This window comes from Leishmania panamensis (assembly GCF_000755165.1).
Source record: "Leishmania panamensis strain MHOM/PA/94/PSC-1 chromosome 33 sequence".
In the NCBI taxonomy this organism is placed as follows: domain Eukaryota; phylum Euglenozoa; class Kinetoplastea; order Trypanosomatida; family Trypanosomatidae; genus Leishmania; species Leishmania panamensis.
The window spans coordinates 1315563-1333120 of NC_025880.1; the positions used below are offsets into that span (position 1 = coordinate 1315563).

General features: G+C 55.6%; 2 protein-coding genes across 2 annotated transcripts, besides 1 other annotated feature; both read left to right on the forward strand.

Annotated features, from left to right (window-relative positions):
* Positions 1-1683: 1683 nt before the first annotated feature.
* On the forward strand, positions 1684-4536 carry LPMP_333140 (hypothetical protein; the record flags this gene model as incomplete). The annotated part of the gene is made up of 1 exon (XM_010704102.1): positions 1684-4536. The coding sequence occupies one exon, from the start codon at positions 1684-1686 to the stop codon at positions 4534-4536; it is 2853 nt and encodes a 950-aa protein (XP_010702404.1).
* A 2319-nt stretch (positions 4537-6855) lies between these two features.
* Positions 6856-7103: a repeat region.
* Positions 7104-14079: 6976 nt separating this feature from the next.
* On the forward strand, positions 14080-17043 carry LPMP_333150 (hypothetical protein; the record flags this gene model as incomplete). The annotated part of the gene is made up of 1 exon (XM_010704103.1): positions 14080-17043. One exon carries the CDS (start codon positions 14080-14082, stop codon positions 17041-17043), a length of 2964 nt encoding a protein of 987 aa, XP_010702405.1.
* Positions 17044-17558: the final 515 nt, after the last annotated feature.

The window sequence follows — 17558 nt, forward strand, 5'->3', positions numbered from 1 at the left end:
GAGAACGCGCAAGCGAGTGCGACGCCGCTTTCTGGCCGAAGCAGCTGCTGTTTGGGCAATTATGAGCGGAAAGGATCAAATCCGCCACTGTTGGTGCAGCAGTCACAAATCATTCTCAAGTACGGGCACGAACCTGCGCAGAGGCGGCCAAGAATGGGGAGGCGATGCAACTTGTTTTTTACCCACTGATGCCAACGATCACGCGTCGCTACCCTCCCCCCCCGCATACACCCACACCCACACATACACGTACACACCTTCAGCGCCTCGTCGCATCATGCTTCGACTGGGTGTGCGTTTCATGTATCACTCCTTCCGCTACGCTCTCTCTCTCTCTCTCTTTTTCTCTCTGGTATCGGTCTTATGTTCTCTGCATGCACTCTCACGCATCGTTATGCGCACGCTCCTTTTTCTGCTGTTGCAGCCCGCATGCAGTTTTTACACACACACACACACACGCACACGCACAGCGCAGTGTCCAGCAAAAAAGAGAGAGGCGAGAATACGTAGTAAGGTCAGTTGTGCGCAGTGGGGGTAGCGCAGATAGGCCCGGCTACCCTCCCGGCAGTCGCCGCCTCCCGTTGCGCCGATTGTGTCATAAATTCTCTCTCTCGGTGTGCGAGGACGAGCTCAGAAGACGAACGAATACAGCACGCGAAAGCTCTCGGCACAACAGAGGGGAGGGGGCTGGAGGCCACTACGGGGTATCTCATGCAAAAACGCCTACACATGCATTTCTCTGTTGTTTTTAACTTCTCTGCGCTGCGCCCTTCCCCCCTTTTGCCTGTCCCCTTCTCTCTTTCTTTCCTCATTACACCCTTCAACTTAGTTTCATAGCTTTTCTCCCCTGGCTCTTGCATGTTTTTTTATCTCCTTTGATCCTTCCGCTAAGACACGAGAAGGACAACACGCAAAGACGCACACACGTGCTGTGAATAGGGAACCACACGGATCCAACTAGGTGGATTCTCGACACACCACCCAGCTACACCCCGCGCGCTCTTCCTTGCTGTGCCGACACTGACACGGAGCATCTCACGTGAGCTCCTGCATTCACTCTCTCTGCGTATGCGTTTTGCGTGCAAGAGGCCGAGTCTGGAATTTTTGGGTATTTCTCGCTGATGGTGCCGAGTCTTTCTGTTTTTTTCTCTTTTCTTTATTGCCGCGTTTCCGTGTTCGTGCCATTCGCCACGACTCCCCCGCAGAGGCGTTCAAATGCCTCTCGTTTGCGCTTCGTCTGTTCTCTCCACTCCGTTGTTCCCAGTTGTGTTTGTGTAATTACACTTCCCTCCCTAAGCGAATCCTTCCACCAGCCCCCCTCCCTCCCCCAATCTGCACCCTGACTTGACTCTGCGACACGTGCGTTCTTTTGGCGATTTTTTTTTTCACTTGTTGTAGCCATCCCGCTCTTGTGTTATTCTTTCCCCCTCCCCATTGTTGGTGCCTTCTCCCAGTGTGTGCGTGCGCCATTGTTGTAGTAGGGGGGATAGGGAGAGGCAGTAGCAGCTGTACCGATCGACTTGTCACCCTCCACCACCCTGCTCCACTCTACTTCACTGTTGCGGACTTGTGGACGTGTTCGTGTTGTCTCCCTGTCGGGCCACGCGCTCACCACGCCTCTTTTTGCCCCTTATCTGTTTTTCGTGTTTGGCTCTTGTATTGTCTCTCTCTCTTTCCTCGTTGATGACGTCTTTGGCAGGCTTCCTCTATCCGGAATATGTGCTGCACAACTCAGTTGCCGCTGAGACAGACTTTGAGGCGAGTCGACGACGTGTGCCCAAGAAGCTCACCACCTCTCTCATGGAGCACGACATCACCGCAGGGGCGGAAGGGGGCTGCATGAGCAGCCCACCAAACATATCGCAGCTTTTGATGAGCGAGCTGTTCTACGCATGGCGCACACAGGACACCCAAGACGACTCCGACGTAGAAAATAGTGATTCCGATGCTACATCGAGTGAGACCTCGTATGACACCAGCGACCTAACAAGCGGTGGTAGTGGTTCGTCCGACTCGAGGTGTACTTCTTCCTACAGCGCTTCCAACACTGATGACTCGGACACCACCTCACACGACAGGTCGTCGACGTGGTATGAGGAGGATGAAGGGAGTGACCAAGAAGACGATGAAACTGAGGAAGCCGAGATGATGGTCGGCAACGAGGCGCCCCGCATCAATGGCAACCTCGACTCCAATAGGCGCGCCATGGGCAACCTTAACGTGATTTTCAGCGTTAGCCGCAACACCATCTCACCAGAGCAACGTGGTGGTATCATAGTCGCCTCCTCTGTGAGTACTCTGCCATCCTTCACGGTTGCCGGTGCGTCCAGCTCGCACTTCAGCTTTCTTTTGACTGACACACGTGAAAAGAAGATGCAAGGCGCTAGCGGCAGTGTCGCCTCGATGGTGCCACCAGCGTACACCACCACGACGTTGAACCCGAAGCTGAGCATGCCCTATGTATTCTCCACCTCTGACACCTTTAGCAACTGGTTGTTCACACCGCTCGAAGATCAGCCGAACGACTTGGGCAAAGATAAGAGCGGCAAAACTGGCGCCAGACGGCCACAGTCAGCGGTACCGCACAATTCAGGGGTTATCTCGCAGATGTACTTCTCCAATGACCATGGTTGCCATACAAGCGACCAAAAACTTTCCACATTGCCCTTGGGTGATGAGAAGAGGCTCCAGACGGCGAGTGTGATGCACATCGAGGCAAAAGTGCAAAACCACACGCCCTCGAACCGCATCCACCGCAATGAGGACTCCGTCATCGGCCACATCTCTAGTGTGTGGTCTAACGACGACGGGAAGAGCGAGAGTGCCATGTTGAAACGGGCATCGGTCAGCAATGTGCATGACAGCTTCCCATCTTTCATGGCGTACTTCCCTACGCGTCCCCCGCGCATGGCGCCAGAAGAGATGTTAAGGGCATCTTCTGCTGGGAAGCGGGGTGAGACACTGCACAAGACGTCCGCCGATGGGGGCCCCGTGAACAACAGAGACTACAGCAGCAGTTCACCCGGCAAGCTGCCGCACTGCTCTTCATTTTCTCGCGCAGACACCAGCAGTGGTGGCAGTCCTGCCGGCGAAGTCTTCTGCACGGTTAGGGCGCTTTCTCCCAACGCCATTGTTCGGGTGCTGCGCGGCGACTTCGACAACCGAGATATCAGCCTTGATAGCAGCCTTTTTGATGCAGATCACCATCAAAAGGTCGAGTCTAGTAGGATGGAGGCCAAGGGGCCTTTCCGGCAGCGGTCGGCGTCCTCGGGGTACGCGGTGACTGCGGGTGGTGTACCTGATAGACACGGCACAAGTACAACGGCAGCGGGCAATGGCAGAACCTCGTCGAGCCACCGTGTTGACGCATCGGGGCGTCGCCGAGCGTCTGACAATTTGATTCTGAGCGTCTTGAGAGGGGCCCCTGCGGGGTGTCCGTGTGAATCTTTCTCTGTGACTCGGTCGTTTAGCTCCGGTCAAGTGCAGAGCCCAGCCCCTGTGCCATCGCAGCAGATGTTCGCCGGTGGGTGGCGGCTGCTGAGTTTCCGCGAGCAGGACGACACGCTGTTTACAAACATCGAGCACGTGCCACACAATGGAAAGTCAAAGAAAAAACATAAGAAATATACGAGCAAAAAGCGCAACAAGCATCGCAAGTCGCGCCACGCTGTTGGGGATGATCGCGAGGGCAATGGCGCAGGGAAGGATGAGCAGGCCCGCTATGACGTTCGCAAAAATGAAAATGCCCTCGACGGCGCAGCGCGAATGTGCCAGGGGAGAAATTCAGGGTACTCACCGACTGGAGTCGCCGGCGTGACCGGCGCTGGTGCCGCACCGACTGAGTACCCTACTGGTGTGACTTACTCTGGCCCGAGTTACCCTCTCGGGTCGGCTGGTGGTACTCAGGATCAAGGTAGTGCCTGTAGTCGTGTGGAGGTAAATGCTCAGCCTTGTGGCCGACAGCGAGCGGTACGACAAGACCTGGTCAGGAGAACGCAGCCTCTTCGAGTAGGTACGTCGCCTGCCGCCGCTGACCCGCAGATACGAATGCCTCCCTCCAGAGCGCCGGTCCGTACCGTCACTGGGACCCCTCCCACCCGCTCCGTTTGGCAGTCGCAGATTTCAACAACAGCAAAGGTAGGCACCCCTGTCATGAATACTCATGTGCCCCTGCTCTCCGCAGTTGGTGCTTTGGACGCCGTGAATGAGGCGGGCGGCGAGAGGGGACAGCGACTCGACCGCTTTGAGAGGCTTAAGGATCCACCAGTGGCGAGCCCATCCGCAACGGGGCGGCGCGTGACCGTACGCTCAGGCAAGTCAAAGGTGATGAGCAGTGGTCGAAAGTGTAGTGGAATCAGCGACGCCGGCAGCGGTGTGCGGCGACTTCGACCAGCGTCGGCTACGCGAGTTCTGCCCTCCTTATCGTTGCCAAACAGACGCATCCCAGTTTGCCTGTACGGTGGTATGGCTGCTTGCAATGGTGAACCGTCACGGGAGTTGCCAACCCGTCTAGGGGAAGGACTGCCGCCACTGTAGGTCTGCCTTGAAACAAATGTACTGCTTCAGCCCTCTCTGCCTCTCCATCCTTTTTAGCGCATGTATGTCTGTCTGTTTCTGCAAGCTCCTCTGCTGCCTCTACTCTCTTTTTTTCGTTGTTGGCGTTTGCAGTGGAGTTTTTTAGTTTAATTTATTTGGACGCTTCTGTTGTTGCCACGACTCTCGAAATAGGAAAGGTCTTGTGTCTTTTCATTTCCCCCCCTTTACTTTCACTTTGGCTGCTGCTAAGGCTTTTGTAGGCGTGTTTGCATGCGACTCGAAGTAGCCTCATCGCTCTCATGTAAAGCTGGTGCATCTCTCTCTCTCTATTTCTGTGGCCTGAATGCCTCAACTCTCCAAGATTACCGAGGATAAGTGGATAATGCTGACCTAGGTGGTGAGAAACAAAATGTAGCAGCTCAGAATTCTCATGTTTCTCCTTTTCGGTTGGGTAAGATGAGCATACCCGCCCCGTCCCCTGCGATACACGCACCAACTCACACAGCGATAGGCGCTCTAAAAGAGCACCGCCACTCAGTCACTTCGGAGACCCGTCCGGGCAGTTGACATATTCACCACATCCAGAACCCGCTGTTCCCTCCCTTCCGCAGAGATACCCATACGAACGCTGTGTACAACGCAGCTTTTTCTTTCCTTCGCCCTAACGTTTGCGTATCCATACAGGCCCACACATCTATATTGATTCATGCAGGCTTATGCGGCTGAACGAGTAAGGGCGGTCCTACATGCACATACAAGAGGGGACGATGAGCAGAGAGCACAACACGCAGGAGAGAAAGGCGTGCAAAGGGAAATGATACGTGTTTGCATGGATTTTAGTCAGGTGCGCTGCGAATAGCCTCTGCCCCTTCTCTCTTTGCCCCTCGCTCTCTCTCTTCTCCTCTCTCCGCCATCTTCTCTTTTCTCTCAGCTCTCCGACTATCTTTTTCGTAATGTTTCTCCTTTTATAGGGTACGTACGTTTTGCACGGCTTTTCTTTCACTTGCTGAGTTGACTTCCCTTCTTGTCTCTGTTTTTGACTCTCTCGCTCGAATAGCGGTGCCGGAATAGGATGGTGGATGGGAAGGGTAAGGCGAAGGTAGCCCGAGGATATTTTGTGCGTGAGTGCGTGCGTATGTGTGTGGGGGGAGGAGGGGTTCTATCGGGGCCTTGTATCGCGTGCCAAAGAGCAAGAGCGAGGTGACCACAAAAGAAGAAGAAAGGATGTCTCCTCACCTTCCCCGCCCCCACAGTAGGTGTGCCTTTGCTACCTTACCCCTCTCTCCCACTCCCACCTTCTTCGATACATGCTACTGCCCTGCCCTGCCCCCGCCCCCGCCCCCCCTTTCTCTCTCTCTCGCATTCTCCGTCGTTTTTTTTCCTTTTACTCTCCTCCCTTTTCTTCTTGCAAGCGATGTTTGGGTAGCCCGTCGTTTTTGATGTTTTTGCTTAATCGAGATGACGCCCACACGAACGCGCAAATGCCGATTAACCAAACTCGAGCGACACGAGCAAATAAAAAAAAAAATGGATAGGGGTGGATGGCCTGCAGAGGGGAGCCACTCTCGTGTACTGTGCACCCCCTCCCTTCCTCCTCGCTCCTCCCTCCGTCGCTTCTCCCTTTACCTGTCGTTTCGTGTCTGTATTCTCTTCTTCTCCTCTATGCAGCACACTGCATGGTGTGGCTATGCGAGGGGTAGATGATGGGCCAACAGAGAAGTGGGGTGCATGTCTGCGTGTCCGTTGTTGGGTAAGTAGCGAGCTTGAAGGAAGCGGTGCAGCAAGCGAGACTATGCCTCGAGGGGACGGGGCGAACACCGTCTGCTTACTGCGTGTGGTGCCGTGGTTATGCAGCTCATGAATCCCAATCATCTTTGTGCCTCCTCACGCTTCCTCACGCCCCCTCACCACCTCTGATTTCCGTCTCCTACTCGTCCTGTGCTGCCTTCCCAGTGTTCTTTCACACATATTTTGTACACCTATGCGCTCGAGTTACAACTACTCTCCTCGTCTGCGCACTCTTGGCTTCGATGTGTTTTCCTTCGTGTTGATATGCGTAGTTGTGGCCCTCCCTTTTCAGAGTTTCACGTCTTTCTTATCTGCTTGTCTCTTTTTTTTTCTTATCACCATGGCGAAGGTGTAAACGCCACAACGGGTCTGCTCATGTGTATATGATACGTTGCAGCATCGATGTTGGCTCATGTGCATGTTTCACTCTCTCTTTTCTTTTCGCTGCTTCTCGTTCTCGTGTGTCTGCTTCCAAAATGATGACCGGGAGACACACCTCAGCATCGTATCGCAGCATTCAGCACCCCCCCCCTGCCACCGAGCCGGACCCTGGACGCGGCCTGCTCGGATCACGGCGTGCCGTGTGCTGAGCCCCGTCTGGCACCGCATGCATTGCAAGGAAGGCGCCAGAGGAGTCGACTAGGCGCATGCCCCGCATGGGCAGCAGACGTCTTGCTCTAGACGACCAGGATTTGACGGTGGCACAATGAGGAGGGGAGGGGGGGGGAGATGGACTGTGGCTCTGTGCGTATGATTGTGGACTTGCTCATGGTGGAGTGACACCTGGAAAAGGAACTACCCCATTGGAAGGTCTTCGGCGCTGCTTACCTGACTGATTTTCTCCGTGCGCTTATGTGTTTCAACGTGCGCTCTTGGCTGAGACCCCTCTTCCTTATTAGGCGTTGTCTTCTCGTCGCTGTGCGTATGGCTACGTTGGTGTGAACAAGCGCGACTGAAGAGTGCTTGATCGTTGTGTTGTTTTTTTCCGCTTTTCAGTCTTTGTGTGACTACGTGTTGCTGCGTGTTATATTTCACATCTTGTTTCTCGTCTAACCGCGTGCCGTGTGTCCTTCGTTGTTCATGTCTACTCGTGCAGTTTGTCCTTGCTGTTGACGAGATCAGTTTCTTCCGTTTTGCCTCGGTGACTGCCACGCCCTGTGCGCTTCTCTCTTCCCCCCCCCCCTCCCCCGTGCACGTGTGCGCGTGTGGAACTGATGGGCGACTCGACAGGAGTGCAGACCGAGGAGTTGTACTGCACTCCCTGACCCACCCCTCTACTTCCACTTCGAGCTCTGCAGTAATCGTGCCACGAACATTCGCTAATGTTTTCGGTGACTATAATCAGGACGCTGGTGTGTAGACGACCTCGCATGAGGAAATGCGCTCTTTCACTCTTCTCCTTTTCTCTTGTTACATCTTCTCGCACATGGGTTCGCACAGCTGAGCCATGGGAGCGACCTTTTTCTTGTTTGTGTGTGCCCTCTCATGTGGAGTACTCACCACTGCTCTCTTTCATAATCCACGTCAGACACAAAAAAGCGTCACAGCGCTTCGGTTGACGGTGCCCCCGAGAAGCAGGAGCGGTATCGATGTGGGCCGAGTGGCCCGTCGCTTGTACAGCACTACGCAAACCTTTGCGGCCGTCATACAGGCCTATGCGAGACGACGGACACGGGGGCATGCATCGTCATTGATGCCGATGGCAACCGTGTCTTGTTCTCGTACTCCTCGGGGTTCTTCCCCTTACGCGCATCATATTGGACAGGCACGAAATCTGGGGGCAGACTCGGTCGTATCTCGTCTCCGTCAGCGAACTCACTTATACACACCTAAAGCGGCTGAGCGCAATACTGCGTGGCATTACATAGTATGAGCTGCCACCCTCGCTGAGCGCCAGCGCAACGGACGCGACGCACATGGGTAACTACCCTGTTACGAACCCTGCAGTCAAGATGCCCAAGGTCTCTCTAGAGAGTACAACGGCTACCATGTCTTCTCCCACTGTATTGGCGACCTCTCTGCCCCTGCTGTCACCTTCCTCAGCTCAGGTCCCATTTCCACTGCTGGCGACTCGTCGGCCAGTGCTCATCAAAGTGCTTCAGCCACAGAACGCTTCAGGCTACGGCGGTAGCGTCCCCTACCAACAGCAGACCTTCACTCGGTGCCAAAGGGCACTGCGGCTCGTTCTCCCGCCGCCCCGTTCAGACACCACCGGGGACTGTTTCGGCTAGCAGCGCATTTTATGACCACCGCCTGCCGTGGCGCTCCTGAGCAGGAGAAAGCTGAGTAGCGAGGGCGACTCAAGAGCGGCTCCTACCCATACCTCAGTTGCAACGTTGGTGTTGTCATTGTTCAGGGAAGTGGTGCCGCGTGCGCGAGAAATTCGAGGCAGCGTTTCAACTCGTTTGGGACTAGTCATGCCGAACGTGGCGATGATGTCACCGATCAGCATGTGGCAACGATTTCCTCTCCTGACCTTACGCGCTGTGCTGCCACGACCACCGGCGGTGGTGGCGTAGGAACACTCGTGTAGGGGGCAGGCGCCGATGGTACGTGGGGTCCTGCAGTGGTGCCATGGTAGTCGCCAAGAGCAGTTCTTCAAGTTGACCAACAGCGGGGAAGGGGCACCCCTTTGATTCAGTTTCCGTTACGATAAATTCTTCGTGATTGGCACATGTGCTGGGCACTGACGGCAAGGCGGTGGCGGGCGTCTCGGCCGATGCCCTGTGCGATCTCTTGTGTGCAGCACTGGAGGTTGCACTCCTAGGTCGGATGGCCATACTGGGGGGGGGGGGAGGGAGGGGGGCAGCGGCAGCACACTCCGCTTGAGGGACACCGCACCAAAGACCAGCCTGTCTCAACGAACTTCATCGACAATGGATACACCAAAGAGGCTTTACGGCCGCAAGGCACTTCGCAGTACTACGGCCCCGATTCGACGCCGTCACGCAGCTTCATTCCCTCTCGTTGTTTGACGCCAGAGAGCAGTGGCCGCAGCGTGCTTTTTCTCAAAACAGAGGCATCTCGGAGGCGGCCACCTGCGATGTCGTGGAGCAGCCGCGCATCGGACCGCACCTCTGTCCGTCCATCGGGGACGCCATTCCAGGGGGAGGCGAACGTAGGCAGCAATATCGAGAGCCACAGCGGCTGTCTTTCGATGAGGAGTGGGTGGCGTAGAATTTTGCCTATGCTCAAGGTGCCGTACGCCGCGGCGCTAGGATTGGTTTCTACCGACTCGGAGAGTACTCTCTTTTGTTGAGGGCTTTCAGTACCAGTCGACATCCCCCTTGAATACCGCTCCAGTCTTCCTCACTCTTCCTCCTTTCTGCCATATTTGGGCCTGCGTGTGTGTGTGTGTGCGTCAGGCACCTATTCCCCTACCCCCCTCCCGAAAAGGTGCTCAGCGCGCATGCTAGACGTGTTAGACAAGGCAAGATGTGTGAAGAGGTAGGTGGTCACTTGTGGTGAATTTTTGTGAGATGCAATCACCATCACGACAGTCGCTACAGTGAACTTCCCCCTCCTCGCTGCCCATTCAGAGTGTTTAATGCGTTTGTCTCCTCGCCGTCTAGGTTTGCCGTTATGCCCACTGGTTTGTGTGCGCGGAGGTGCTGTGTGTCGGCAAGAGACGCCTGCTGTTCTCTCTGCGTCGATTTCGTTAATATTCGGGTTGTTCCGGTGCGCTCGAATATATTCTTATGTCTCATGCACCCTCCCCAGCCCGCTGTTCTTGATTACACCCAAGAGGGAGTTTTGTGTGTAACCCTGTCATATGCGTTGATTCCACAGCGAGCCTCTCTCCTCTGCCGACACACCAGATTATATGGGGGAAGAGGGGGGAGGCGCGATCCAAAGGCGAATACGAGAGACGCATAAGCGCACGCACACGCACACCCATTCAGCGCATCGCCACGCGTACCGCTGACGCTCACGTAGCTGTGGAGGTGTGGTGAGAGAAGTGTCTCTTTTTGTTTCCAAACGCGTAGAGACGCACAGCCCCGTGCGTGCGTCTGTGGAGTTTCTCCGCTGAATTAGTTGTTCGTTCCATTTTGTTTACTACGCTGCCTTTTTTTTTTTCGCCTTCCACCGCTCTTTCATTTTTCTACTTGGGCAGCATTCCCCGTGGTAGTATTGAAGCGGAGTACGTACGAGGATTCCACGCACAGAAGGAGTGCGGAGCAAACGAGTTTCAGCCATGGTGCGAGGGACAGCGCCGCAGACGCTACCATGGTCCTGATCTCCTCAAGCCCTGCTGTGCTTCTCGCACTGACTGACAGGCAACGCCACAGTGCGGAAAATCTTGCGCAATTCCAACCCCCCGGGGTCATCGCAGGCACATGCATGGGCGTGCGATGCTAAGCAAGAAAAAATCTTAGCTCATCCAGAAGCACGCTTCTCCATCTGCGTGCGCAGTCACGCCGGAGAGAATGCGTTTGGCAGTGCTGCTCGATGAGCCTTGCACTCTTCCTCTTCTGTTTTTGCCTGCCTTGTCTTCTCCCCTCTTCCGGCTCACCAGCGCGCATGTGCGACATCACCCCTCCGTCCTTCTTTCCACACAACTTGCGCATTTCTCTATTACGATTCCGTGTCCCTTCTTTGGACTCCCTTTGCGTTTATTTTCGGCGCTGCCTCTCATGCTTTGATGTGCGTCTGCCCTCAAAGGGGAGTACACCGTGCCATCACAGCGCATGCACATCCGAGGCACTGTTGTCAGCAGCAGCAGCAGCAGTATTCGTAACGTGAACACGCACAGCACGAGATACATTTTAAAAGAACGTCGCGCTCACAGCAGGAAGTGGGATCACACATCTCTCGCTTCAGGGTCGATACTCGGAACGACACGAGCGCACGCATACACATATCGGTTGCGCGCTGTATATTTTGCTTCTCTCACCCTCTTTATTGGCTGGTGAGGGGCGCATCTATTCTCTGCCCCTGCCCCCTCCCTGTTCCTCTTTTCACTGATCATCCGTGTTACCGCAGCCCGCTCACTCCCGTTCCATCCGTGAAAAGCTTCGGTTGTGCTGTTGTTTCATCCCTTCTCTCCACTTGCTTGCTAGGAGAGAAGTCGATACACACACACAGTCATCGACTACCGCTCACAAACCCCCTACAACTAGAGGCAGAGACAATTCACGTTGTGTGGTCGCGCTTGCTGTTCTCCGTCAGCTTCTCTTTTTTTTTTTTGTTAATTTTGTGCGTTCGTCATCTGTCAAGGCGAGTTTATCTTCCGTTCTGGTGGTTAGCCCTTACATGCGTGCGACACCCTCGCTCGCCTTGTGTGTACGCTCTCATTTGTGTAACTTTTCGTTTCTGTTTTTCATTCTCTACTCCTCAGGCGTGCGACGGCGTCTGTGCAGCTTCTGTTGTGTCGCCATCTTTTCTGTTGGTGGTGGTGATGAGAGGAGGGAGGGGGCGTAAGGCGCACACAAACACCCAAGCACGCGCTCCCTTTCATTGCCATTGCACTCGCTGCGGATACCCGTCCTTCGTCCTTCTCCTCTGTTCCCGTCGCTTTGACTAGCGCGAGTGTCGTCCGGCGCTGGCGGCGCGTCTGCTAATCTCCGCCGCAATAACAACAAAAAGAAAAGACAGAGGCAACCGCGGTTTTACCACGCACATATTGTAGTAGAGAGAAGCGCGAACTCGGAGGAGCTGGTCGCCGTGCTGTTTCGCTCGTCGTGGTTGTCGTCATCTACGCTGCTGATACCGGCAGCCTCTGCAAAAGGGCAAAAGTCGCACGTGCATGTCGGTGGAGGAAAAGAGGACGAGAAAGTTTGACTTTTGTGGAGGGTTTTTTTCTCTCCTGTTGTTACCATCTCGTATGCCGTGCGCTGACGCTCTCTAGCGTTCTCATTACTATCATCATTCATCGTGTGTTTCCACCACCACCACCACCACCTCTCTGACGTGTCTGAGGCGCTCTTTTTTCGCGTTTTATCAGCACTGCTGCCCTCCGTGTGTTTTGTATTTTTGAGGGAAACGTGACGGTGAGGTGGATGTGTCGATAACGCGTGTACGCCTTTCCTGTGCTTTGTGTTTCCTTCTTTGCTCCCCCTCTCTCCCCACTTCTTTCCTCTCGCTCCCCCCCTTTCCGTCTTTTGTGCGTGTGTCACCTGGTGTGTGTGTGTGTGCGCGCGCGAATGAGAGCTTGCGTGTTTACACAGTGTGTGTCCCTCCTCCTGACTACACGTGTAATTCCCTTCCTTTCATTTCTGAGGGGACAGTCGTGGGGTTATCGTTGAGGTGGTGATAGTAGTCCAAGGGCTTCCTACTTGTTCTCACTCTGGCTGGATCTACGCTCTGCTTTGGGAGCTCTAAGGTTCAGTCCGACGTAGCCGGAAGGGGAACAAAACCTAGAAGAGACCCCTGTGCAACTGCGGAGGCTGTGAGCACTTCTTCTTGCTCCTTTTTTACTTCCTTTGTCGCTCTCCATTCTACTTTGTATTCTCTTAAATCGTTGTGTGTGTGTGTGTGTGTGTGTGTGTGTGTGCACGCTAGTGGGGACTGCGTGCAGCCTTGGCCCTGACAGTGCTGCCTCTGTGCAGGATATCCGCGCCCTCACTCTGCCGTACCTTTCTGCCTTACTCCTCTCTCCTCTTCTCATTTTCTCCATCTCCCTCATTGTTACGTCACGCGTCACCATCAACATACCTCCGCGCCTCCGCTCCCCCCTTCCTCCTTCCGTTGTGTGCCTTTCTGTCGGGTAGACTCGCCGGAGCACTGTCGGTGACTTCTCTTTTGTGTTGTTTTGCGCCTTTTTCTCTCTTTTCCCCCTCTTGCTTGCCCGGTGTGTACAGCCGATTTATTCCAACGTTTCTTTGGTTCTCGCTATCATAGTTCTCTGCATCACCATCGCTCTGTCTTTCTTTTCATCAAGTTTCATCTTTTTCGCTTCAGTCATCGACGTGTACCTCAGACACACGCACACTTACAAGAAGCACAGCGCGAGGCCAAGCCGGAGCAGCCCACTTGGCACGCCTGTCTCTCAGCCGTCTCTGGAGGATTTGGGAAGAAACCCAAGTGCGGACGTGACGTTCTTTGTTTTTTTTTTTTTCACCTCCCCCCTCCCCTTAGTGCGCGTGCGTGCCTGCGTATCTGTCACTTTCTTAGCTTTTCATGCCGTGCTAATTCCTTTCTTCTTTGCGTCTTTGTGCCTTTCCAAGTGTGCCGACTTCTTTTCCCGGTGCTCTGTCTGTTGTTTTGCGTGCTGTCGCCACTGCCTCATTGATGCCCACCGACTTTGCAATTCATCCAGAGCAGACCACCCTCTCCTCTCCGGTTGCCAACGGTGTGTACAGCTGTTCCCTTTTTTGTTTCTTTAGCGTGGCACCGAGGACGTTGGACTCGCTTTCGGTATCCCTCCTTCTCTCTGTTTCCGAACACCCCTAGCCTCAGTTAACACAGTCCCTTGTGCCTTCGTTCTCTCGACTCACAGCGACCCACCCACACACACCCACACGCCATCGTGAGGCAAAGCAGACATCACCCTCCCACCCCCTCCCCTAAACAGCCGCTACAAACGAAGCAGAGGAGGGGTCAGCCAGTGTTGAACTCCGAGACGAATTCTGTGTTCTCGTGTGCCTCTGGTACCATGTGTGAGAGTGTGTGTGTGCGGTGAGGTACTTTTCTGTTTGTGGAGTTGCACTTGCGGTGCTGACTGCTCTGTTCCTTTTCTTTTGGTGTATTCTGTGTTTCCTGTCCTTCTGGTGCCCTACCCCTCGCCTCTCTTCTCGTTGATCTGTTCATCAAGTGATGTCGGCGTATTATCAGATGCACTCTTCGCCAGGGCATCGACTGAAGCATGCTGCTACGCCTATAGGAGTCACACCCAGCCACGAAGAAGATGAGGTGAGGGGCCACCGCAACACTCCAGAGCTACAGCCCGAGGAACCACCAACGAGGCCGGCTGAGAAATGTGTCGATATGCCAACCAGAGTAGATGACGCTCTCCGACTAGGGTATACTACGACCTCGCCAATCGCAAGGCACGCCGTCAAGGAAGTCCCCACCTCCACAAGGGGTGTCGTGCCGATACAGGGGTGCATGGCGGTGAGCACCTCTGACAGCATCGGAAACACCGTTGTCTTTCACCCGCCTGACCGGGCAGTCGCTAGGATGGTGTCTGAACTGCTCAGCGTCAGCGAACACAAAAGCCTCAGCAGATGTGCCTCTTCAGTTAAGATTGGCACCGACACTGTGAACATGACACTTGTGGAGGAAGACGACGACGACGACGATGCTGAGGACAGGAACACCGAGAATGACAAGGCGGACGACAACGTGGACGGTGACGTGGTGATGTTCGAACTTTACAAGCCAACGGAGATGCGCCGGCCCGAGAATGCATTCAGTGGGGGGTCGCCCCTCCCTTCGGTAGTACTGAGAATGCGATTCCCAACCGGCGGAGCATCTGAGCGTCGGTGCAGCGGCTCAAATGGATCGCGCGAGCAGGCTAGTGGACGGTATCTCACGCTTTCACAAAGTTCTCGGCTTGAGGATGCCCACCGGCTGGCGTCGCGTGGAGGGGAAATATGCAAGAGCAGTAACAGCTCTATCGACAGCTTTAGCGTCGAGGGGGCTGGGACAGCGTTCCAGTGCAGCGGACAGCCGCAGCGCATGGAGTCCTCCATGAACTCGCAGCTCTTCCACAAGTCGACGCGGCTGCGCAACGCAATGAACGCGCCTCTTGTCCGCGGTGGCAGCCGCTACGACTCCGTGAGGAGCCCCTGCGAATCCACGCAGGTGTCCGCTGATGTCGCAGCACCCACAGTGATGAATTTCAGCGGCCCTCACCTTCTCTCCTCCGATCAGATGGCGCTCTTTTCACACAGCCGCGGTCACAACCGACATAAGCACGCGAATCATCTCCAACTCCGCCAGAATCGCTGCCATTGCGATGGCAGCGTGGAGGCGGACGGCACGAGGCAGCTGGACGGAATCGTGCTCGGCATGGCCTCCGTGGACCCCTTGACCGGCGACGGCGAGGCTGCCATGGCGTCGTCTCTATCGCCGACCGACGGTTTTGAACTTGTGCGGGCGCCGATTACGGGGCTGCGTGCGATGGTGCTCGGGAACGACGCAGTGGAGGAAGAGGAGGCCGCCGAGGACCCCGAGATGCGTGAACTGCAGTCCGAGCAGCTCAAGCGCTTCTGCTCAAAAGTGGTGCGGCAACACCGCGACGGTGCCGAGAGAGATGTATCAGCGCACGGCAACTTGCCACCAACGTCGACAACAAGCGTCATTTCAACGCTGCAGACACAACAGGCTCTGTGCATGGACGCCATCGCTGCCGACAGCGTCGCTCTCGGACACGAAGTGGGTGTACCCCCCTTCTTGCAGTCGCCCGCTCTACGAGATGACGGGCAAGCCGCACAGATTCTTGAGAGCGTCTTGGCGAACAAGTTGAAGAAGCGAGGGAAGAAAGTGATGTTCAGCATGAACGGCATGGAACCGCACGACACCGAAGGCGGTGGCGCTGCACATCTGCCCCATCGCAGTAACCCGCAGTCCACGTGCGTTCGGCTACATCGTGAGCCGTCGCCGTTGGCGCTGCAATGCGGAGTCGCTCGAAGGACCCCCAGCAGCGACCAAGCAGAGGTCCCCAACTCTGTGGACGAAGCTGTGCCTGTACTACTGTTGCAAGCGCCGCTGGGGCGAGGAGCACCGAGCCTGTCGGTCACAAACACACCGCGGCGTGCGGACAAAGACGATGATCACCCTCTCACCCCTCTGCTCCCATCTCCGAAGTCTGCCACTTTAATGCAGCAGCAACAGCAGCCGGCGTCTGCTGAGATGTTGGCGACGATACCGCTGCACCCAGTGCCGCCGTCCGCGACCCTAGCGCAACTGAGCGTCTTCATGGCTGAGGACCCCCGGAAACGCCTTTCTTCTGTCGGTAAAATGTCAGAGATATCGAAGAGGAGCTGTATAGCAACCGTGGCACGCCTTGAGGGGACAGGCGACGCCATCGGGCTGCGGCAATCAAGTAACTTCCTTTCTTGCCACACACGGTCCTACGACTCCCATCTTGCTCCACCGAACGTACTGAGCTCGGTGGAGGTGTGCCTGCCCGTCCAATACTCATCTAAGAAGGGGAGGACACAACAGCACCCGGCCCAGAGAAGCACGGGCAGCGCCTCTCCTGTCCACCGCATCGAGCAGGGGGGCCGTGCGACCTCAGCCTTCATGTCGCCATCGCTGCACACCGCGCAGGTTGTCCCAGAGCAGGACTTGGCCTCCGCGCCGACGCAGCCAGCGTGGACCACGACGCTAACGCTAACGACCGCTGCCGCTGGGCTGGCCACAGCGAAGCGGAACGAGCGGAAGGAAAAGGCCTACAAAAAAAGCCGGCGCGACGCAACGCACAAGAGCACGCTTTCTTTTCCGATAGTGAAATCACATGTTGTCGAGAAGGTCGTTCCACAGCTGCCAACGACACCTTCCATCCGCTCCCCCTGCGCGGAGTCGCCACGAGAGTGGGCCAGCGCCAAACCCTCCCTCTCGTCCTTCTCTGGCGACGAGGTGTCGTTGATGCTGCCTCCTGCTTTGGAGCGGCGCTTTTTCACCTCACACGGGAGTGCGGCAACCATGGTGGAGGCCGGTGCAGTAGTTGGCTCTGCCCGAGCGTCGTGTAAGCGACGAAAGAGTGACGCGATGAAGAGCCGAAGCTCAATGGTTGGCGACCCTGCTGTGCCCTCTTCCAGGAAACCCCGATAGCCAGAGCAGGCACTCCCAGCTCTACTCGCGAGCTCCGCGTTGAAGCACATGCTGAAGTGGCGCGATGCCCAGACGACTGCCTGAGCGGTTGATGTTTCCGTCTCTTATTATTATTCAGCAGCTGTGTGCGAGAGAGCGCGTGCGTTGATTTAACGATGTCTGAGTTCGTTCAATTTGGCAGCACGACCTCGAGTTTGCTCCTCGCAGCTCTTCTACTTTGTTTGTTCAGGTGTGCGTTTGTGTCGTCGTGGATTGTGGGTGGGATCTGCTGCGGCAGTTTGTGCACTACCAGGCTGACAGTGAGAGGCGACCGCGTGTGTGCTGTCCGGCTGTGCGGTTGATGTGTTCTTTATTCTTTCGTTTTTTTTCGTTGTGGTCTCTTCTCGTCCCCTTCTCCTCGTTCATCCCCCCGCTCCTACGAATCTTTGCTCGATTGAGGTGTGCGCGCGTTCCTGTGGGGTACGCACCGAGTCACCCTAAGGGATAGGTCACCGACACGGCAACGGCGGTACGCG